Below are 23566 nucleotides of genomic sequence, written 5' to 3' on the forward strand. Positions count from 1 at the left end.
CTTCTTGACAAGAACAGGGAATGGTCTGCTTCAGCCCTAGGAATTTTCAGAACAGAAGAGTCACATTGACAACTCAGGATACTTGGTTTCCCCCAAAATCCTAATTTATTGATAGGTAGCATCTCCTACTACCATAGCCACTATTATGAGAAAAAAGAATTAATACATTAAATCACAGCAATCTATATTGGCAAGGTTACTTTCATAACTATTGAGAAATTGTTTGCAGAGCAGTCCCCAACTAGTGGGCTGCCTGCTGGTGGGAGAGGGATAAAGCAGTTAGTGCAAAGATCCTCAAAATCATACAAACCTTTGTACTTCTTCAACTGACTAACAGTGCAACTACTATCATCCCCGAAAGATTTTTAGTTTAAATAACAGTTCTCCAAAACACTGGGAGCCACTGTCTAGAGCAATGGCCTCAAATGGTCATGCATTTTGTATTAGGGGATTCAGTCTGAGTAAATGTTTCCTATCTATGCCAGGCCAAAAAGTAAACTAGAAGAGCTTTTCTTCTCTAAAAATAATTTGCAAATTCATAAAATATTTCTTTAGCATGGGTTTGCTGAAGTTATTTATTTAAGTAAGGGCTTTTTACCTTGACAAAAACTGGTAGAACATAAAAGAATTTTTGCTGAGAATGAATACTAGGAAAACAACACTACCAAAATGTTCTAAACCTTATAAATTCTGAACCATTTTATTAACTAATTATCCCTCTTTAGCCAGGAGCTCGTAACAGTAAAGAATCTGAAGTTTGTTCTATGTTGAGCAAGTAGGATGATAATTACTTCTTCACTGTTCCTTCTTTGCAATTTTATGTTATTTATGTAATTTTAGAGTTATTTATGTAAATAACTCTACCTTTTAGTGAGTGCCTGCTAGGCTCTGTGCTATTTTTACATAAATTTGATTTCAGCCTTCCAACCCCAAAAGATTCTGACTTCTCCACACTACTCTTCTCAATTTTGGGTGATTTTGCCCATTTCAAGTCTCAATTATCTGTATAATGAAAGAAGAGAAACAAGACTGCATAGGACCAAATAGTAAAGGCAAAAGCCATGTATACTATGTTCTATAGCAGGTTTTACTTGTGATTTTACAATCAGTTGGAGGATGCTGGCAACAGGCTAAATAATGAGAGGTATAAATCAACCTTGGATTAAATTTTTGAATAAATAACCTACAAACAGAAACACAAAAAGCAGTTTTTAGCATGTAGAATTAGGCACACAATTCTTTCCAAGTAAATGTGGATGGGTACTAAATGTTTTCACTCTTCTGGGAGTTTACTCCTGGATCAGGTGGGAGGAAATAATCAAGCATTGTCATCTGACACACTATCTCTGCCAGGACATGGAAATCCATTTTGTTAATTACATTCTGCCTCTGAGTCTAAAAGAAATAAACACTTAAAAAAAAAAGTGGACCTTTTATCTCCCACAAGTAGCATTGAGCCTGACCCTTTTGCCAGTACGATGATGATCATTTTGGGTGTGTGTAGGGGTTGTGAGGTTGAGAAAGGAGGGGATTCAACATTGAGGAGGAGGCTATGCTTGTGTTTCAGCTTCTGACCATTGGCCGTTGATACGGTTCGGCTGTGTCCCCACCCAAATCTCATCTTGAATTGTTGCTCCCACAATTCCCACATGTTGTGGGAGGGACCCAGTGGGAGATAATTGAATCATGGAGGCAGTTCCCCTATACTGTTCTCGTGGTGGTGAATAAGTCTCACAAAATCTGATAGTTTTATAAGGGGTTCCCCCTTTCACTTGGCTCTCATTCCCTTTCTTGCCTGCCGCCATGTAAGATGTGCCTTTTGCCTTTTGCCGTCTGCCATGATTGTGAGGCAGGAGGCAGCATGGAACTGTGAGTCCACATTGGGGAACTGTGTTCCCCAGCCACATGGAACTGCGAGTCCACTAAACCTCTTTTTCTTTATAAATTACCCAGTCTCTGGTATGTCTTTATCAGCAGCGTGAAAATGGACTAAAAATTGCCCTGGTTTCCTTTTGTCCCTGTGTGGTAGAATGCTGACTCACCAACTTACAGGATATGGCAATTTTCCATTGCAGAGTCTATTATGTTGCAATAGTAAATGCTGAAAGATTTCATAGATCATGGAAAGAATAGGCTTATAAGAAATGATCGTAGTAATATCTGAGTTATAAAGCAATTTTATTTGTACACATAGATTTTAAGAAAAGATTCATAATTTCTGATCAGTCAGTCACTAATTTTCTTATTAATAATAAGTCATTTTTGAGCATTAGCTTTGTGCTGGGTTCTTTACAGATAGTCTATCACTTTGGGCCTAACTATTCAATAGAAAGTATTCTTATTCCTATTTAACAAATAAGGAAACTGGTGCAAAGAAATCAGGTAAGTCCCCCGAGGTCACCTGGCCATAAGGGAAATATCAGGATAGAAATTCAGTATTAACTAACTCCAAAACACAATCTCTTCCTGGTACATCAGGTCAACCCCTTTTATGTAAGATTATTCTTGCACCTGTTGTAATTCTGCAACTTTACTTGATCATTTACTTAAATTTCTGCTTAAAAGCCTCCAGTGGTTGTTCATCATCTTCATTTTTAAAGAGACAAAGTCCTCACAAATAGCCTTCAAAGACCTATGCTGTTTGTCTCCCACCCATGCCACGTAGTCTCTCATCCTACCTCCTATTTCTTTCCTCCTCATGGTTCTATCCCAGCCACACTGAATAAGACACATGGCATGTTCCCACCTTAGGGGTTGGGCACTAGTTGTTTTCTCTGCCAGAGAGTCCTCTCCCTAAATATCCATAGCTGTCTCCTTCGTCTGATACAAGTCTTTGCTTAAAGGTAAGTTTCTCATTGAGATCTTCCCTGAATGCCCTATTTAAGTTTGCAAGCTGCCCACCCCTCTTCATCCCACTTCCCTGTTTTATTTTTCCCCATGATGCTTATTACCATCTGACATTCTAGACATTTGCCTACGGTGGTACCCCCTTTACCCATGGAGGATATGCTCCAAGACCCACAGGGGATGACTGAAACAGAGGAGAGTCCCTAACCCTATATACAACATTTTTTTTCCTCCAACATTGCTCCTGTCCTAACTTTGGTTATTTCAATATCCACATGGATTATCTTTCCTATACCTTGACCTCTGAGCTCCACTCCCCCCAATAAGCCTGCCCTCCATTGTACTTCCAGGCTTCACTAGACCTGTCATGACCAATGACCACAAAGCCTCCATAACCTTAATCTTAAACATCCTGCTCTTTCTATCTCTTTCCTTAGAATATATTAATCCTTCAATTTTTTGGTTCTGCCAGGATCTACAGTCTGTTACTAACATTTCACTGTCTCTCACCTCCCTCATATCCTCACTTTTTCCTTATGCAGCTTAAATGCCATGTTCTGTCGTTATAAACACTGACTTGTATAAGCAGGCGACTAACTACCTTGCCTCTCTGTCTCATCAGCCTCTTCTGGCCAAGCCCAAACCTGGTTAGGTCTAACCACCCACCTGCTGCAGGCCTGGGCTTTTGCAGCTGAACATAGCAAGTGGTTTCACCTTAAATCATTCACCCCAAGCAGGCTCTACCTGCTGCACAGCAATCACATCCCACTTCCCCATTCCCTCTCCCACTCTGTTGGATGACCATGTCCTATGGCCTCCCCTCTCTTCAGTTCTCTAGTCCTCTCCCTCATTCTCCTGTTCACTTGATCACCTTGATTTCCATTTCACTGAGCATAAAATCAATCCAAAGAGAACTCCTCATGTCCCACTACCACATCTACCCATCTTCCTGTGTCTATGCCCACATCCTTTCTCCTCTCTTCCGTATTTTAAGTCACTTTTTAAGGCTGGCCCCTTCACCGGGGCCCTAGATCCCATCCCCTCTCAAAAACTCAAGGACATCGCAATCCTCTCCCTTCTTCCCTAATCATCTGTATTTCCCTCCCTACTAAGTTATCTCCCATCAGTGTATAAACATGCTGTAGTTTCTTCCATCTTAAAACAATGTTTCATGAATATGGATTAAAAGACACCTAAGAGACATCAATTGAATGCCATGTCTGGGCCTATTTGGATCTGACTTAAACAAGGTAAGAACTACCTTGCCTTTCTTGGAAAACCGATTGAATATTACATGGCCTTAAAGAGTTATTGTTTTAGATGTTATTTATTTTTAAAAGATTCCTTAATTCTTAGAAAATATTGAAATATTTATAATTTTAAAATATCCCTTCCTTCATATCTACTTCCACCTACTGCCCTATTTATCTGTGTCTTTTTGCAGCAACTATCCCAGTTTCTGTTATGCTCACCCTAATCAAGTTTTCACTTCCCACCATGCCACTAAAACTCCCTTTACAAGGTCAACAGTGACTTACACAATTGCTAAATCAAGTGGCCAATTAGTACTTATTTCAGAGGCATTTGACTCAGTTGCTGACTCCATCCTCCTTGGAATGTATTCTTCTTTTGGCTTCCAAAGCACTACCCTCTCTTGGTTTTTCTCTATACCTCTGATTGTTCCTTCCTACTCTGTTTTTCTAGCTCTTCTTCTTCCTGATCTCTTAATGTTGGAGTGCCCCAGGGCTCCATCTTTGATATTCTTTTTATCTATATCTTCATTCACTTCCTTGGTGATCTTATCCACTTGTATGGATTTACCTAATGCTTATGATACCCAAATAGAAATTTCCAGTCCAGACAATTCTCCAAAATTCCACGCTCATAAAACACTGCTTGACTGCCGTCACCATCTGGATGTCCAATAGGCTTCTCAAACTTGACATGCCCAAAAGTGAACTTCTGATCATTCCCTCCAAACCTGCCTCACCTGCAGCCTTCCCCATCTCAGGAAATGGCAACTTCATTCTCCCAGCTGCAGACTAGAAATCTTGGAGTCATTCTCAACCCTTCCCTTTCTCACATACCCCATATCCCATCCATCAGAAAGTCCCAATGGCTCTACTTTTCAAATATCTACAAACTCCAACCATTTTCAATATCTCCACTGCTACCACCCTAGTCCAAAGCACCATCCTCTCTATTTTTGGTCTCCCTGTTTCCACCCCTTACTCACTTTGGTAACTTTCAAAGCAGCAGCCAGCATGATCCTTTTTAAATAAGTCAGATTATAGCATTCCTCTGCAGCCTTTTGATCTCACTTCCATGAAAATGCAATGTTCTTTCAATAGCCTACAAGGCCACACATGATCTGGCTCCCAATACCTCCGCTGACTTCTCCCACATGTTCTATGCCCTCACTGTCTCAGCACCAGCAACACTGGCCTCCTTGCTTCCTCAAACATACAGGTGCACTCCTCACAGTCTTTACACTGCTGGTCCCTTGGCCTGCAATGCTTTTGCTCCAGATATCAGCTTGGCTGTCTCCCTCACCGCCTTCAGACACTTCCTCAACTATCTCCTCAATGAGGCTTTCCCTGACACTGTCCCCTCATCTCTCATTGTGACCCACTCCTGGTCTCTGCCTTTTCTCTTCCCTGTTCTCCTTTTCCCCACAGTACTTATCATTGTCATCTAACATACTGTATGTCTTCACTTTTTTAAGAAAAAATTACCTTTTTCTCCACTAGAATGTAAGCATGAGGACAGCAGGAATTTCTGCCTGTTTAGTTTGCTACTATAGCCCTAGCTTCTAGAACTATACTTGAGACATAGACAGCAATCAATACATTCTGTACTTGCTAAATAAATGCATATTGCATTTCTAAATTATTTAAATATATTAATAGACAAGCTCACTGTTTTGAATTTATACCTTTTAAACCTTTAACTTATTTTTCAATTCAATATTAATAAATTAATTACATTGTATTTTAAACAGTAAATTAATCTTTCTGCTCCTAGATGCATTTCATCTACCAATTTAGAGATGTAACTGCACATTTATAATGGAGCAGCTTCCACATATTGACCTTTGGGAAAACCTACTTTCATGACAAGCAAACAGAAAAGACACTTGCAATTTCTGTTGGAACATTGGCAAGCCAATTAGTGCTTCTTTAATTTGCAATTGAATTTATCATGTTAATCTTAAATAATAATCAATGACAAAATATCTCTCAAAAAATAAAAATAGTTCCAATGTTTGGGGATACTAGAGTGCCCAATTGCTTTTGAGGTGCAATTTGCTCTTCCTATGACATTCAACGTAGTTAGCTCTTTTTTTTCCTGGCATCATTAAAATCTCACAATATTCTTTTCTGTATATAACACTGCAGGACTCACTCTCTCCAAATTCAGGTCCTGTTACTTTCATTAGACACTTAACTCGAGATTATTCCCACGACCTAGGCAATTAGACTTCAAACCATCTGCCAGACTCAGCTCAGCTGCATTCTGATTTGCGAGTAAATACTTGCTAGAGACAAATTCTCATGGAGTTCAATGCCCATTGCTTGATGAGCTCTTTGAAGAGAGTGCCAGAGTCAACAAAACAGAGGGAAGCCCTCCAGCTTGTAGCTTTCTATCCATATGGCTACATCCACAAGTGATTTCAGACCCCTTCATCACCCATAACAACTCTTTATATTCTTCTTACTCAGAAAAAAAAAAATTACTACATGTTGACAGGTTTATTTTAGGAAAGAAGGTACACACTATTTAAAAATCCTGGATTTGAAGTAACCAAATAAAACTTTGGGTGAGTGGGAAAAAATACAGCCTCAAATAACTTAAAATGATTCCTGACTTGTTGAGTTTGAGGATCTCTTCAGACTGAGATTTATTCTCTGAAAACTCCAGAATTGGGAGACTATCAAATGTGGCTCAGTACTCAACAAGTATTTGTTCCAAGCTCTTGCACAGTTCTGTGTGCTAAATACAGTAGTGATTAAAAGTTAAAGATGAAGCATTAAACCTAAGATTTTATTTTCTCTCCCTCCTGAGATCCCCTTAAAAAGATGAGAAATGAGTTTTTCCTATTTATACATCCACAAGAATTTTTACTACACATACATTTACAGAAGACAGGTGAGAGCCCATCCATGGTCTGAAGAGCTACAGAATTCAGAAGGAAGAAAAATAGAAAAGAAGGAAGGCAAAACTCACAGTACTCAGAGGGAGCGTAGTCAGAGACTGCTGTCTTGCTCTGTAAAATCTCTGGGAGGAATGGGACTTAGAGGTGATGGGTATGGCATGTGGGAAGAGTAAGACATGGGACTGAAAACAGAAGGGTTAACTGAAAGTTTATATCTGGAAACATTAATCCTGTACTCTATTTATGCAAAATTCCAACAGCCAAGTACCTCCCCACTAAGCTGAAGAGGTTGAGAAATCCTAAAACAAAAAAGACATTTACATTCTGGCACTTTAGGGTCTACCAACATAATGGCCAGCTCCCTACATAATTACCCTAAAGCAAAGTCTGCCAACAGAAAAGCACCCTCTTAAATATGAATGTGTGCAACCAGAGATCTCCAGTCAAAGAATGCTCCTAATATGGAAGATCAAAACCAAGATACACAAATGGCAGGGAAATGAGCCTGGAGAAATCAAAGACATCACAGAAAAGAGAAAGGAACCTTTAACAAAGCAATAATAAAGGACCTGAGATAAATCTGAGAACACATTTCATCCCTATTACTATAACAATCATGATAATAATAATAAAAATAATAGCTAATATTTATTGAGAACACACTAAGAGTTACTGTTCAACAAACTCAAGATAAGGAAACTGCAGCACACAAAGTTTAAGTGACTGATAGTAAGCGCAGAAGCCAGGATTTAAGTCCAGATAGTGTGAATTTAAAACCCATGTTCCTAAACAAAGGGGTATGCTTCCTCAAATACACTGGTTTTATTTTATTTTTTATTCTTTTTTATTTATTTATTTATTTTTAGAAGGAGTTTTGCTCTTGTTACCCAGGCTGGAGTGCAATGGCATGATCTTGGCTCACCGTGACCTCCACCTCCCGGGTTCAAGCGATTTTCTCCTGCCTCAGCCTCCTGAGTAGCTGGGATTACAGGCATGTGCCACCATGCCCGGCTAATTTTGAATTTTTAGTAGATACCAGTTTCTCCATGTTGGTCAGGCTGGTCTCGAACTCCCAACCTCAGGTGATCCACCCGCCTCGGCCTCCCAAAGTGCTGGGATTACAGATGTGAGCCACCACACCCGACCAAATACGCTGTTATTAAAAGGAACAGAACACAAGAAAGTGCTCTTAAAAAGTCTATTCAGGTATTTGACAAGTATGTGTTTAGAGTCTTCTGTTGGCTAAACACCAGTCTAGGTACCAAAAATATGGCAATAAACAGAACAGGCAGTATTCCAGCTCTCATGAAGCTAAAATTAAAAATTTAATAGAAGAGATGGAAGATGCACTCAAGGAATTTTACCAGGCAATTTAATAAAAGTAATAGGAGAAAATTCCAAGAAAAAATGGAGATATGTCTGAGGGACCAGGAGGTGACTTTTCGTCTTATTAAGAATTCCAGAGACAAAACAGATAAAATGAGAATAAGTTATCCCAGAAACAATACAAGAAAATTTCCTAGCGGTGAAGAACAAAGGTCTTCAGATTGAAGGGGCCTCTCTTCCCCCAGTGCCCATTATAATAAATGGAAAAAGATTCCTATCAAGGTACACCTTCATGAAATGTCACACCAGGGATAAAGAGAAGGTCTGAGAAGCTTCCAGAAGTAATAACAAGTCAATGACCAAAGAATAAGAATTTGAATGGTGTCATACTTACCAAAAGCATCACTGGGTGCTAGAATAGGATAAAGCCTTTAAAATTCTGAAGAAAGGCGATTTGCAACCTTAAATTTTATAGCCAGCTAAAGTACCAACTGAATATAAGGGTAGAAAAAAAAGGTCATTTTCAGACATGCAAAGACTCAGAAAATATCTCCTTCACACGGCCTAAGAAATTACTTGAAAATGTGCTCTAGGAGAGAAAATCGAGAAAAAAGATGACACAAGATTCAGAAAGAGACTCCCACTGGGGAGAGGGGAAATAGTCTCCTAAGAAGCTTGAACTTCATTCTGTAGATATTAGAGGAGGCATAGATTTCAAGCTGGAAAGCAATATAAGATCTGTGTTTTAGAAAAGATATTCTTTCCTAAGTCTTTCCTAATGTCCTTTAGAAAAAACATTCTTTCCTAAGTTCCTAAGATCGGAATAGTGGAAGATTTCTGAGACCAGTCACGAAGTTTTTGCAAAACTCAGGTGAAATGTAGTTCAGACCTAAACTAAGGTGGTAGCAATGAGAACCATGAAATTGTAGATGTGCAACAGCTGGGCTGACATCTGATCGGGGTGGGGGGTTCTTAGCACAATTTCATGTTGTTGTAAATATTCACGGCATGAATGTAGGGCAAGGGCAAGAGAGACTCCACAAGGACATTGAAGCTTCAAGCCCTGGAAAAGGGTAGATGGAAGACAAGAAATAAAGAAATTCCAGTAGGCTTCAAGGCAAGAATCATGCTATTTGAGATATTTTGAGTGGAGAGGCAGTGCTAGATCCATAGAGAAGTATAGAGGAGCTCCTACCTTTCTGTCTGATAGCAACCAGACTGTCTGATTAAAACTGCAGATCACTGCAAGGGTGGTTAAATCAAAAAAGAAAAAAGGCAGTTGTTCCCCCTGCTTGACCCTGAAAGTGCAGAGATAGTGTGGGTGGAGTGCACAGGAACACTTAAGGTGCAGCCTGCCTAATGGATACTTAGAACGATGACAAGTGAGGATTAAGATGTCTTCAAGTATAATAGATTCTAATTTTGTCTGTAAGTGGCCTTAGAGCTCTGAGATGAGACTACAGAGGTAGTCCAGTGCTAGATCTGCAAGACCTTAAAGGGCATGGTAGGAAGCATGGATGTTATTCATGGTACGTTGAGAAGTCACTGCAGGCCTTTAGGCAGGAAAGTGACATTACTCAATTCATATGTTATGATCACTCTGGCTACTATGTGAGGAATGGATTGAAAAAGAATAAAAGTGGACAGGAAAGATATTGCAGTAAGAGATAATGTTAGCTTGGACTAGAAAGCTTACACTGGAGATGCAAATACATGGATTTGAGATTCCTTTGGAGTTCAGAATCATAGGTGTTTTGCAAGATTAAATGTGGATGGGACAATGGTCTTGAGGAAATCCAACATGTTGTAGTGATTCCAAGGTTACTAATTTGAACAGTCAAGTGGATGAGAGTGTCAATTACCATGTTGTGGGGAAATAGAGGAGGAGCAGGTTAAGCCAAGGGCAAGGGATGAAAAGCTAAGTTTTGAAAGACCCTATTAAGTTGGAGATGCCTGTGAGGCATCCAGGTGGAGATATCAAATAAGGAGTTGGATATACAAGTTGAGGTCTGGACTGGAGCTGTATTTGCCAACTTCATTGCTTTTGGCTTGAGCTCAGATAAACTTCAAATTGGAACAAGGAGGAAATTAACAATTATTGAGCACCTACCATATGCCAAGCACCCACATTTCCTAACATCTACTTTCTCCTTGCCTGCCCAAGCACCCTCCCAGTTCAGCCCGAGTGGGACCTAACTTAGAGGCCACCTGGGATACGTCATTACATATACTCAGACAAACTTTGGAATCAAATCTTCCCTCCCAGATTCCTAATGAGTCCATGGAAAGTTACTGCACCTGGATCTGTGTTCAAAGACTCCAAAGACCTGAAAGTGAAGGCTAGCGCCTGGGACACTGAAGCTGAGAACTCCAGACCCAAATGATAGTTATGACTCCACCCTTGGTTCACCGTATCTTTTTGGACACAACATCCCTTATTTCTTTGTCTGAATTTTAGTATCTGCCTGCTTCCTAAAAATGCTTTGAGAATTGAAACCAGCTTCTGAATCACCTGGAGAGCATCTTAAATAATGCAGATTCCCAGGCTCCACAAACAGAGATTATAATTCATTTGGTCTGGGATGTGTCTCAGTCAGTATTAGAGGTGATTCTGATGCTGGTCCAGAGTGATCCCTGGACTAGAAATGCTGATTTGCAGAGTGATAAACTGCCAGTTTTTCCCCAAATTATCTGCCTCAATGCTGTCTCCACCACTTAGAACATTAGGGCAGTTTTAAAAGAAGGCACCGAATTCTTTGACACTCTTCCCATTAAGAGGTGGACTGTATGTCCTCTGCCCTTGAATTTGATAGTTCTCTTAGAATCTGGCTGATGTAATGTGGGAAGGTCAAGCCACATGGAGTAGCCACAGCAGCAGTCCCAGCTGAGCTCAGTCTTTGAGTCACCTCAGCCCTGGCACCAGACATGGCAGTGAAGGAAATTGCAGATAATCCCAACCCCCAGGCATTGAGTCACCCCAGACTCCAGATCTTCCCAGCTGATGCCCCAGACATCACAGAACAGAGACAACCTATCCCCACCATTCACTGTTCAAATTCATTATCCATAAAACCTATGCTCATAATAAAAAGATCGTTGATTTATGCCGCTTAGTTTTTGGGTGTTTTGTCACGCAGTAACTGAAATAATTACTAACATGTTTTCTCAAGAAATATGTATTAAAATGCAAGCACATTACTTGGATCAACTCTTTCAGATGAATACACACAATCAGTGTATCTGGCAGACAACAAAGCAGGGAAATGAGCCATGAGATGCTCTCCCGTTTCACTGACATGAAAGCATCATTGGGAAGAGCAACCTAAGATGCTTCCAGAAAGCTGGAATTGAAAGATGGCCACACCTTGGAGACAGCACAGCTAAAAGAGAAAGACATGCCTCAAAAAGGACAGATGAGGCAGGAGAGCAAACCCAGATTCATTTTCTTCACAACTGTGCTTAAGTCTGGCTCAAAAGTCCCTCCACTCTCTCACTACCCGCAAAGGTGTTTATTTATGCCAGTTTATAAGTGTCTAATGTAAAAATCACCCGGGATTAATACAGGAACAAGCACCAAGGGTAATGCTTTTTTTGTTTGTTTGTTTGGTTTTGGTTTTTTTTTTTTTGAGACAGAGTCTCACTTTGTCACCCAGGCTGGAGTACAATGGCATGGTCTCAGCTCACTGCAACTTCCGCCTCCCGGGTTGAAGTGATTCTCCCGCCTCAGCCTCCTGAGTAGCTAGGACTACAGGCACGTGCCACCGTACCCAGCTAATTTTTGTATTTTTAGTAGAGATGGGGTTTCACTATGTTGGCCATGCTGGTCTGGAACTCCTGACCTCATGATCCGCCCGCCTCAGCCTCCCAAAGTGCTGGGATTACAGGAGTGAGCTACCGCACCCGGCATCGCCAAGGGTAATTCTTACCACCAGGCAAGTTTGGAAAATGCTAGATTATATATTTTTTTAATTAAATACAAAACAAAATAGCAACCGCACCAACGCTTTCCTCACAAGAGTCACAGTCCTGTGGTGAGAATGGGGTTAATACATGAGCTTCATGTTCTGACGGCCTTGAACCTTGAGTATGTAAATCCCAGCTAAGTCCAATTACAATGATGTGGGGTAAGAAATTGAAAATAATGGAATTCACTCGCTAATTGGATACTATTAATTATATTAAATATTTTAAATGGAATTATCTTCTATGAGGAATATTTTAATTGACTAAATATAAAATAGGAGGGATATTAGGTTAAATATTCATGGCCTTATTCAAGCTATTCATGGTGCCAATAAAAATGATGGAGCAAGACATGGAAACTGGACTCTCTGGGATTCAGAAAAGAGCAGAGAATGCCACACTAATGCCATGAATTCATTCTACTTTAGTAACTAACACTGATGTCTACACTGTTCCCAGCCTGACCACCACCCCCCCAACCCATTGTTCTTGGAAGTGATTTGAATCTGATTTCACATTGTTAATATCAACACTTGAGTTTTCTTTCCAAGAATTGATTTACAGTCTTCTAAAGACACTGGGCGGGGGCGGGGAGGGGGGATTGTTGTCAGTCATGAATTCGCAGTGTAACTGGTTATGACTCCAAGGTCTGCATCATTATCAGATTTTCATGATACTGATATTGGTTCATATCAGTGAGCAGTTTATCAGTCCCCAAACTCTAGTCCCCACAGTGGCTGATAGCAAGGTAGGCCCTTTGTCTCTGTTCTACTTTATTTCTCTTGCCTCTTGAGACCCTTTCATAGTCACATGGTGGCATGTTGCAGAGTAAAATTGACATCTCTCTCTGATTCCCAGAGTTTGTGTGTATTGTGATGGATAGAATAAAATGACTGTGGAAATAGCATTTGTACTGCTGGATACTGGAATTCCAAGGAGTTCCTGTAACACAGACTTAGAAGCCTAATATCCATCCCTCCTTAGACCAGGAGCTCAGCTTATGTACTCAGTAGAAGAAAGAAGCATGTCATCTCCCAATTAACCTCAGGCCTGTTTGAGTTTCTGGCCAAGGCTGAGAAGGCACTGGCTGCTCACTGCCTCTCTGCATTTTTCTGTTCTCTGCCTCCCAGAGACGTGTCTCAAACCAGTGTCACTACCCTTCCATCCAAAGGCCTGGAGCACCTGAAGGAACTGATAGCAAGAAACACCTGGACTCTTAAGAAACTTCCACTTTCCTTGAGTTTCCTTCACCTCACACGGGCTGACCTTTCTTACCCAAGCCACTGCTGTGCTTTTAAGAATCAGAAGAAAATCAGAGGGTAAGTGGCAGGGACCTGGCATAAGTGACAAAAGACCTTGGTGGAAGTGGAATTCATTTCTTGGTTTTGGAGAAGATGCTTCCTGGTTTGAAAACCAGGTGGAGAGGAAATTGGAAGCATCCATATGAAACAGGAAATCCATGGGACACAGTGACCCTGTGGACCCAAAGTGGGTGCAGCTGAGAAATAAGGCAAATGTTGCTGGATAGCTGTAGAGCAGAGGAGGTGACAGATGGCAAAGGAGAGAGAAACACAACCAGATCTCATACAATCTTGTAGAGGTTATGTAGACATGATGTCCGGTTTCCAGGTATAACTCATAATTAGATACTGCAACACATATTAGACCCCAGACACCACAACCACGAGAACAGACTTATAAACAACACAAACAGTTGGGTTACCTGATTGGTTTGGGCCTTGCAAATGTCATAGCTCCCTGGTTACATGGCTGCAGGCTTTGGAGGCAGCTGGGTTTATACCGCAGCTCTGCCATTTTTCAAGCTGTGTTATCCCAGCCTAGTTATGTAACCACTCTGAGTCTTTGGGAATGGAGATCGTAATGCTATCATTCATAGCAGTTTTGAGAAGACTAAATGAGAAACTGAATGGAAAACACTGGAATGGAATGGCCTGGAATATTATAAGATCTTCATTAATATTAACTATGATATACAGTATGTGCACATCAGGCTGCTTATGAGCCTGCGAAGGAGGAATTGCCTTCATTTTCTCTCCAGGCTTTCTCTGATTCTTTTACTTTTTTGCTTTTACTCTGCATTATTTCCCCCATTGTGTCTTGTACAATCTCCTGTTCTCCTAATCCACCTTCATCATCTCTATTCAGTCCTCCTCAGCTTCTATGTATTTACTGATTGACTTACTACACACATAATTGCAGTCAGGAAAATATCAGATCTAGGTGTGAGGGCAGAAGCTAAAACAGCCATACCAAGAAGGCCAATATGGCGGCCGGGCACGGCTGCTCACGCCTGTAATCCCAGCACTTTGGGAGGCTGGGGCGGCCAGATCACCTGAGGTCAGGAGTTCGAGACTAGCCAGGCCAACATGGTGAAATCCCGTCTCTACTAAAAATACAAAAAACAAAATTAGCCGGATGTGGTGGTTGGTGCCTGTCATCCCAGCTACTGGGGAGGCTGAGGCAGAAGAATTGCTTGAACCTGGTAGGCGGAGGTTGCAGTGAGCCAAGATCGTGCCAGTGCACTCCAGCCTGGACAACAAAGCGAGATTCTGAGATTCCGTCACACACACACACACGCAAACACACACACAAAAAAGGTCAATATGGACTGCAAAAGGCCAGGAGTTGGGTAGAGGATGGTGATAGTGGACTCTACACTGATGCCATGCAGCATTGAGAAGGACTGGACAAGGGCTGGGTGGGAGGCTTAAGTGGACCTCAGGGGCAGGGCCTAGATTTCTCCTTAGCCTCCAGTTGAGAAGAGCAAGTCCATTGGACATTTTAACCAGAACCCAAGAGATCAATCAAAATCTGCTCAGCAGCTGAGGCAAGTTAAAGAATCCCTTTTGTTGTGAGTCTGGTGAGCAAGGAAAAAACTAAATCTTATTTCCACAAGTATGCCTGTATGGTAGTGTCCATTTGTTCATTTGTTAAACAGATATTTACTGAGCACCTTCTATGTGCCTGGCTGTTGTGAATAGAACAGACAAGAATTCCCTCTTGTATTTTGCTTACTGTCTAGTGGAGGAAGTCAGAAAATAAACAGGCTGGCCGGGGGCAGTGGCTCACTTCTGTAATCCTAGCACTTTGGGGGGCCGAGGTGGGCGGATCACTTGAGGTCAAGAGTTCGAGCCCAGCCTGGCCAACATGGTGAAACCCTGTATCTACTAAAAATACATAAATTTTTTATTTTTAAAATATTCAGTTTGAAACTAAATAATGATGAGTAGAGGCAGCCATGGGTTTTTCAGGCAATGGGAACATAGGGTTTTGGAGCTTTGAATAGGAATAATAATAATAATAACAATAACCATCATATGGCACTCACAAAGCTACAGGTGCTATTGTAAGAGCCTTAAAAAGATAAATTCATTGAATCCTTTAATGACGCTATATGAAATAGTCACTCCCATTGTCCCATGTTACAAATGAGTTAACCAAACTTCATGGGCCTACCCAAGCTAGTCAATAATAGAGCCAGGTTCCCACCAAGGCGACCGGCTCCAGCATCCACATTTTTTTTTTTTTTTAAACAGAGTCTCACTCTGTTGCCACTCAGGCTGGAATGCAGTGGTGCAATCTTGACTCACTGCAACCTCCACCTCCCAGGTTTAAGCGATTCTCCTGCCTCAGCCTCCCAAGTAGCTGGAATTACAGGCACGTGCCACCACGCCCAGCTAATTTTTGTATTCTCAGTAGAGATGGGGTTTCACCATGTCGGCCAGGCTGGTTCGAGCTCCTGACCTCAAGTGATCTGCCTGCCTCGGCCTCCCAAAGTGCTGGGATTGAGTCACTACAGGTGTGAGCCAGCACACCTGGCCACTTTTTTTTTTTTTTAATCACTGTTCTTGAAGTGGTTGCAGAAGAGAAATAAGACCAATGCCACCGGACCGCAGTAGGGGAGGGGAGGTAATAGGAATGATGTCACAGAAACAGGCCTGCCTGGATCCTATAGAACCTTATAGAATTATGTACATCACAGTAAGTAGTTTGCATATTTTTGTAAATGTGGGAACCACTCGTGGGTTTTAAGCAAGCACTCTTTTTTTTTTTTTTTTTTTGAGACAGGGTCTCACTCTGTCACCCAGGCTAGAGTATAGTGGCCTGATCTCGCCTCACTCAGCTTTGACCTCCCCAGGCTCAGGTGATTTTTCCCACCTCAGCCTCCCGAGTAGCTAGGACCATAGGCACATACCTCCATGCCCAGCCAATGTTTGCATTTTTTATAGAGATGGGATTTCACCATGTTGCCCAAGCTGGTCTCAAACTCCTAGGCTCAAGCAATCCACCTGCCTTGGCCTCCCAAAGTGCTGGGATTACAGTCATGAGCCACCGCGCCCAGCCTGGCACTGACTCTTTTCTGTTGCCTTGCAGAATCCTTGAGTCCTTGATGTGTAATGAGAGCAGTATGCAGAGCTTGCGCCAGAGAAAATCTGTGAATGCCTTGAATAGCCCCCTCCACCAGGAATATGAAGAGAATCTGGGTGACAGCATTGTTGGGTACAAGGAAAAGTCCAAGTTCCAGGATACTCATAACAACGCTCATTATTACGTCTTCTTTGAAGAACAAGAGGATGAGATCATTGGTTTTGGCCAGGAGCTCAAAAACCCCCAGGAAGAGACTCTACAAGCTTTTGACAACCATTATGACTACACCGTGTGTGGGGACAATGAAGACATGGTGTGTACCCCCAAGTCCGATGAGTTCAACCCGTGTGAAGACATAATGGGCTATAAGTTCCTGAGAATTGTGGTGTGGTTCGTAAGTCTGCTGGCTCTCCTGGGCAATGTCTTTGTCCTGCTTATTCTCCTCACCAGCCACTACAAACTGAACGTCCCTCGCTTTCTCATGTGCAACCTGGCCTTTGCGGATTTCTGCATGGGGATGTACCTGCTCCTCATCGCCTCTGTAGACCTCTACACTCACTCTGAGTACTACAACCATGCCATCGACTGGCAGACAGGCCCTGGGTGCAACACGGCTGGTTTCTTCACTGTCTTTGCGAGTGAGTTGTCAGTGTATACACTGACGGTCATCACCCTGGAGCGCTGGTATGCCATCACCTTCGCCATGCGCCTGGACCGGAAGATCCGCCTCAGGCATGCATGTGCCATCATGGTTGGGGGCTGGGTTTGCTGCTTCCTTCTCGCCCTGCTCCCTTTGGTAGGAATAAGTAGCTATGCCAAAGTCAGCATCTGCCTGCCCATGGACACCGAGACCCCTCTTGCTCTGGCATATATTGTTTTTGTTCTGACGCTCAACATAGTTGCCTTCGTCATCGTCTGCTGCTGTTATGTGAAGATCTACATCACAGTCCGAAATCCGCAGTACAACCCAGGGGACAAAGATACCAAAATTGCCAAGAGGATGGCTGTGTTGATCTTCACTGACTTCATGTGCATGGCCCCAATCTCGTTCTATGCTCTGTCAGCAATTCTGAACAAGCCTCTCATCACTGTTAGCAACTCCAAAATCTTGCTGGTACTCTTCTATCCACTTAACTCCTGTGCCAATCCATTCCTCTATGCTATTTTCACCAAGGCCTTCCAGAGGGATGTGTTCATCCTACTCAGCAAGTTTGGCATCTGTAAACGCCAAGCTCAGGCATACCGGGGGCAGAGGGTTCCTCCAAAGAACAGCACTGATATCCAGGTTCAAAAGGTTACCCACGACATGAGGCAGGGTCTCCACAACATGCAAGATGTCTATGAACTGCTTGAAAACTCCCATCTAACCCCAAAGAAGCAAGGCCAAATCTCAGAAGAGTATATGCAAACGGTTTTGTAAATTAACACTACACTACGCACAATGGTAGGGGAACTTACAAAATAATAGTTTCCTGAATATGCATTCCAATCCCACGACACCCCCAACACATAGCTGCCCTCACTCTTGTGCAGGCGATGTTTCAATGTTTCGTGGGGCAAGAGTTTATCTCTAGAGAGTGATTAGTATTAACCTAATCATTGCCCCCAAGAAGGAAGTTAGGCTACCAGCATATTTGAATGCCAGGTGAAATCAAAATAATCTATACTATCTAGAAGACTTTCTTGATGCCAAGTCCAGAGATGTCATTGTGTAGGATGTTCAGTAAATATTAACTGAGCCATGTCAATATAGAGCTTCTCAGTTTTGTATAACATTTCATACTAAAGATTCAGCAAATGGAAAATGCTATTAATTTGGTTGGTGGCCACAAGATAAAATCAGTCCCATGTTGGCTCAGTTCAACTAGATGTTCCCTGATACAAAGAGAACTTGATTTCCTTAAAACTGAAAAGCCAAACACAGCTAGCTGTCATACAAGAAACAGCTATTATGAGGCATGAAGGAGGGTAAGAATTAGCTTTAAGTTTTGTTTTGCTTTGTTTTGTTTTTTAACTCAACCTATTAATCATCTCTTCACAAGAATCCACCTGATGTGACCAAGCTATTATGTGTTGCCTGGAAAAACTGGCAAGATTTCAGCTTATGTGGCCTAGCAAACTAAGAATTTCTCTTCTTGGGCAGCCTCATAGCATAAAAGATGTGAACTCTAGGAAGTCTTTCTGAGTAGCAATAAGTGGGAATTATGGGCAGAGCACACTCAATCCCCTGTTGATTAATAAAACAGGCTGGACACTAATTAACTATGGGACTTAAATCTGTAGAAATGAAGGAGTCCAATAGCTTCTTCCAATTTTAAAACTCTAATACATCCCTCTCCCTCAAATATATATTTCTAAGATAAAGAGAAAGGAGAGCACTAAGTAAGTAGAATCTGTTTTTCCTATTTTGTAGGGCTGCTGACTCCTAGTCCTTGAAGCCTAGACATATGACCCAGGAAATGTTTCCTTTGTTTCACTTTTGATTATGATGTCTGAACCAAAAATTCAATTAAGTAAACATATTCGCCTGGATCTGAATAATTCATTTAATTACTAGATCTACCCAGCTATAATTATCAGGCCAAAAACAGATTCATGTTTATATAAAAGAGTAAACAATGGTTGCAAATTTTGGCTATTTAGAGTTGCTACTTCACTATGAAGAGTCACTTCAAAACACTTTGCTTGTCTTTAGGGATGATTTTTGCCATTTCCAGGCCACGGTATGATACTAATGCTGTCAAGAGAGGTTTCTTCTTTTCTGAAACTGCCAGCTCTTTCCAGCCCTGTTGATCACTGGACATAAAACTTCTTTTCCCCAATAATTCTTATTTACTTAAAATAGTCAGGATCTTTATCTACAGATGTACTCTCCAGGTTACCTGTGATGATAGCCCCCTAATGTCCTGCTAGAAAAGTCTCCAAGCAGAGATGACATTACTTCTGAATGCTCATAAACCACACCATGAAATAAAAGCTCTTTGTTGTTTTAAGATTGTGGAGTGTGGTTAATGGGTGCCCACAGATGGTCCCTGCTGGACTCAACTGGAATCTCTCCACAGCCATACCCACTCATCACTATCATTGAGACCTGCACATCTTAATAGAAATATTATAAACATCTAAAATCATGACTTACCTAGAAGTTCGCTTGTAACTAATGAAATTAAACAAATGTGTTGCCTTTTGTCATGTGTTTCTCTCCTGTGACATTTTGAAATATCACATCTTGATAAATAATGTGTTTCATCTTGAATAGCTGAACTAATGCTTTGGAAACAGAGTCCTAGAAAAGTGACTTCAACAGAATTGTTACTAAAATTTGCACTCACAACATGAAATAAATTTTCTTCCTATGGAATAATTGTGCCAAGTCCTAGAGTGTTGTTCTTTTTTGTTAATCTGTGAGTTTCTTCGGGGGTTACTATTATATGTGTTAAAACTGAAGACAAGAAAAATAATTGGCACATTTGCTAATGAATCCATATTAATAAATAAATTGTTGACTGTCAATTAATAACTTAAGTATAACATTGTGTCTCGATCATAAGTGGTCTTTATGTGGAAAAACTTACTCCTGGTGAACTGAATTATGATTAATTGACAGGAATCACTAAGAGAAAAAACCAAGCAAATGATTGGTATTGACACTAGAAATTTAAATAGTGTGCTAATGAAGACAATAAACCTCTAAGGCCTGTTCAGAGTTCATGTTATCTAGCACCTTTCAATTATCTGAAGATAAACCCAAATTATTGAGGATAAATGGCCACAGACTAGTCACAGTGGAGGTCACACAATTCATTCTCCAAAGCTCATGCATGTTTCTCAAAAGGCTGTCTCTTAAAACACCCCCAAAGTTTATTGACTCTTGCTTTAAGGATAATCTACTGCATCAAAGAAGCAGCCAATGAGGAGAGGGTCTTACAGGGCAGCACCGTGAGAGTGGCAACAAAGTAAAAGTCAGGGAAAAAAGAAGAAAACTATAACCACAATACTTTTTTTAAAACAATAAATGTTTGGGAACAAATGCTCCTACTTTAGGAGAAAACTGTTTCATAACATAACTGAGTGATTCTCATTCATTCTGAGTACCTAAAGGGTGCCATAGAAACTTGTTGGCATCAATGCATTCTGTTTTAAAAGCTATAAAAGTTCCAGCTCCAAGTGGTAGACTGACTTTCTTTCAAATCCCACCGACATGACAGGGAAGACATTTAAAATGAGACCAAGCCAAAACTGCATGGTGAACAGGAGAAATAGAACCACCAGCAAAGCAAACGTGTTGTTAGCTTTCTAAAAGATGGAAGGTCTATGGCCTTGAGTTGACGGTAACTAACTGTACGGGAGGTTACAGCCTAGAACACACTGACAGGAAAAGGCTGCAGCTGCCGAAGAATGTACTTCCCTGCAGAGTCCCAGTGAGCCTCCCAAGCCTGAAGGTTACAGGACTGAGGTTAATTAGGGCAATTAATTGAAAGTCTATGTCACTTGGACCCTTCCATCTGCCATCACTCCATTCAGTTGGAATAACTGACATATGCAGTGTTTGCTGCAATTAATATCTCAAAGAAAGCGAATGATTCCTGTAAACAGGGAACTCCTCCCACTGGCCCACTTCCTGCCCTCACACATAAGTGAAGCCTGATCATTGAGGAGTTACCATCAGCACCTCCCACCACCCCCACCTGAAGTCAGGGAGAAACATCTTGGGGAAAATGATCTATACAGTCTGCTGACATTAGCTGCTCTCATTCTTCACTCAAAAATATAAATGAGACACAAGAATTGCCAGATATTTGAGAGAAATAAACTGCACATCAATAGCACACAGACACACACACACACACACACACACACACAAGGCCAGAATAAACAAAAGAACATTTCTCCAGAGAAAATAGATCATTCATAAACAGAATATTGTTGTTTAATTTCACTTAATAACTTCAGAGAAATTGGAGAGAATATCAGACCCAAAAACAATCAAAATTACTATTAAAACAATAATAGTAATCAAAAATTAGAAAGAGTTTTGGAAAATTTTAAATGAGATTGCCAAAGCAAGAGCTTTACCAGAAGGAGTGGAAGTTAAAGTGAGGAAATTTCTTGGGATGTTGAACAAGTAGACAAAGGTGTGAAATATAAGACAAAAGTTAAAAGATGCAAAGGATCCGTCTCCAAGCCAAACATCTGTCCAAGAGGAGTCCTAAGGAAAACGTAGAAGGCATAATCATCAAGGAAACAGAAGGAGAAAATTTTCCAAAGCTGGTAAAGATTGATAGTGTCCACTTAGTGCAAAAGGCGATGAATGAAAAGGCACATGGGCAGAACAGCACTTATAAAATGTCAGAACACCGAAAGTAAAAGGCAAACCTTAAATGCTTGAGGGAGAATCAAGAAAGAAAAGTAGACACTGGAAAAGATATTAATAACAGTATAAACTAGAAGACAACAGAGCAACATCATCAATGCCTCCAGAATAAAAAAAAAAACAAAACTGGAGTTGAAGATCTGAATATAACCTTTCATCCCCCAGAAACTTAGCCACTAATACCCTACTGATCACTAGAAGCCTTACCAATAACGTAAACAGTTGATTAACACATATTTTGTATATGTATAACATACTATGTTCTTACAATAAAGCGAGTTAGAGAAAAGAAAATGTTATTAAGAAAATCATAAGGACAGAAAATATATTTACTATTAATTAAGTGGAAGTGGATCACCATAAAAGTCTTCATCGTCTTCACACTGAGCAGGTTGAGGAGGAGGAGGAAGAGGAGGGGTTGGTCTTGCTGTCTCAGGGGTAGCAGAGGTAGAAAAAAATCTGCCTGTAAGTAGACCCATGCTGTTCAAACCCGTATTGTTCAAAGGTCAGTTGTAATTTCCTAATCTTCATTATATGTAGCCAAAAGATATGTCTAAATATTTATCGTTCAGAAAACAAGTACATAAGTATATAATACAATTACAGTGACTAAAATCAGAAAATAGCTTGAAGTGGTTTTCTCTGGAATTTGGACTTAGGGACTGAGTGATATTAGGACTGAGCTATGTCTCCCCTAAATTTATATGCTGAAGCCCTAACTCTCAATGTGGCTATATTTGGAGGTAGGGCCTTTAGGGAAGCAATTAAGGTTAAATGGTATCACAAGGATGGGGCTTTAAACCAGTAGAGCTGTCGTCCTTAAGAGGATGAATACCCCAATTACCCTGATGTGATTATTACACATTGCATGCCTGTATCAAAACATCGCATGTACCCCATAAATATATATATCTGTTATGTACCCATAATAATTGAAAATAAACTTTTTTAAAAAATAAAGAAGAGCTGTCCCTCCTCCGCACTCCCATGCACACAGCAAGAAGGCAGATGTCTACAAGTCAAGAAGAGAAGTCTCCCCAGAAATCAACCCTCACAGGACATTGATCTTGAACTTCTAACTTCCAGAACTGTAAGAAAATAAATTTCTGTTGTTTAAGTCACCCAGTCTGTGGTATTTTGTTATGGCAGCCCAAGCAGACTAATACAAGTAGAAACTTTTCAACTGGTACTCTTCTGTACTGCTGATTTTTAAATATGTACATACTTTTTAAAAATATTGGATTGGAAATTATCACAATAATATTATGCTTTAAATAATTAACAATAAAAGACATGACATTTAAAGAAATTCGCAGAATGGCTAATTGAGTTATTGTGTATTTAGAGCTATACTAGGGGAGTCAGATACCACAGTGATGTGACGTGAATAATAATCTAGCTATTATGAAATTTAGATTTTTTTAGGATGTGATAAATCTAAGCCAGTGAGTTGGGGTTTTTTCCCCATAAGTTATTGGAGTACTGGTGGTATCTGGTTACATGAATAAGTT

At 40.8% G+C, this 23566-nt stretch overlaps 1 protein-coding gene and 1 long non-coding RNA gene across 5 annotated transcripts in view; one reads left to right on the forward strand and one right to left on the reverse strand.

The window, feature by feature from the left end:
- Window positions 1-23566, reverse strand: part of LOC129049796 (uncharacterized) — a 63831-nt gene that overhangs the window by 17969 nt on the left and 22296 nt on the right. The gene's annotated exons all lie outside the window — the stretch shown is intronic.
- Window positions 16010-20123, forward strand: LOC129049795 (thyrotropin receptor). 3 transcript variants are annotated; one of them, XM_054530327.2, is made up of 3 exons: window positions 16344-16457; window positions 16688-18125; window positions 19095-20123. In XM_054530327.2, the coding sequence occupies exon 2, from the start codon at window positions 16704-16706 to the stop codon at window positions 18099-18101; it is 1398 nt and encodes a 465-aa protein (XP_054386302.1). In that variant the 5' UTR covers window positions 16344-16457; window positions 16688-16703; the 3' UTR covers window positions 18102-18125; window positions 19095-20123. The 3 variants fall into 3 exon arrangements, with proteins under 3 accessions (XP_054386303.1, XP_054386302.1, XP_054386301.1); XM_054530328.2 differs by lacking the exon at window positions 16344-16457 and adding an exon at window positions 16010-16294 and having other exon boundaries at window positions 16688-20123; XM_054530326.2 differs by having other exon boundaries at window positions 16688-20123.

The sequence above is a fragment of the Pongo abelii genome, chromosome 15 (genome assembly GCF_028885655.2).
Source record: "Pongo abelii isolate AG06213 chromosome 15, NHGRI_mPonAbe1-v2.0_pri, whole genome shotgun sequence".
NCBI lineage: Eukaryota > Metazoa > Chordata > Mammalia > Primates > Hominidae > Pongo > Pongo abelii.

Excerpts from the sequence above, each read along its gene's own strand:
- LOC129049795 (XM_054530328.2), top strand. The coding sequence starts at position 16,704 with ATGTGTAATGAGAGCAGTATGCAGAGCTTGCGCCAGAGAAAATCTGTG.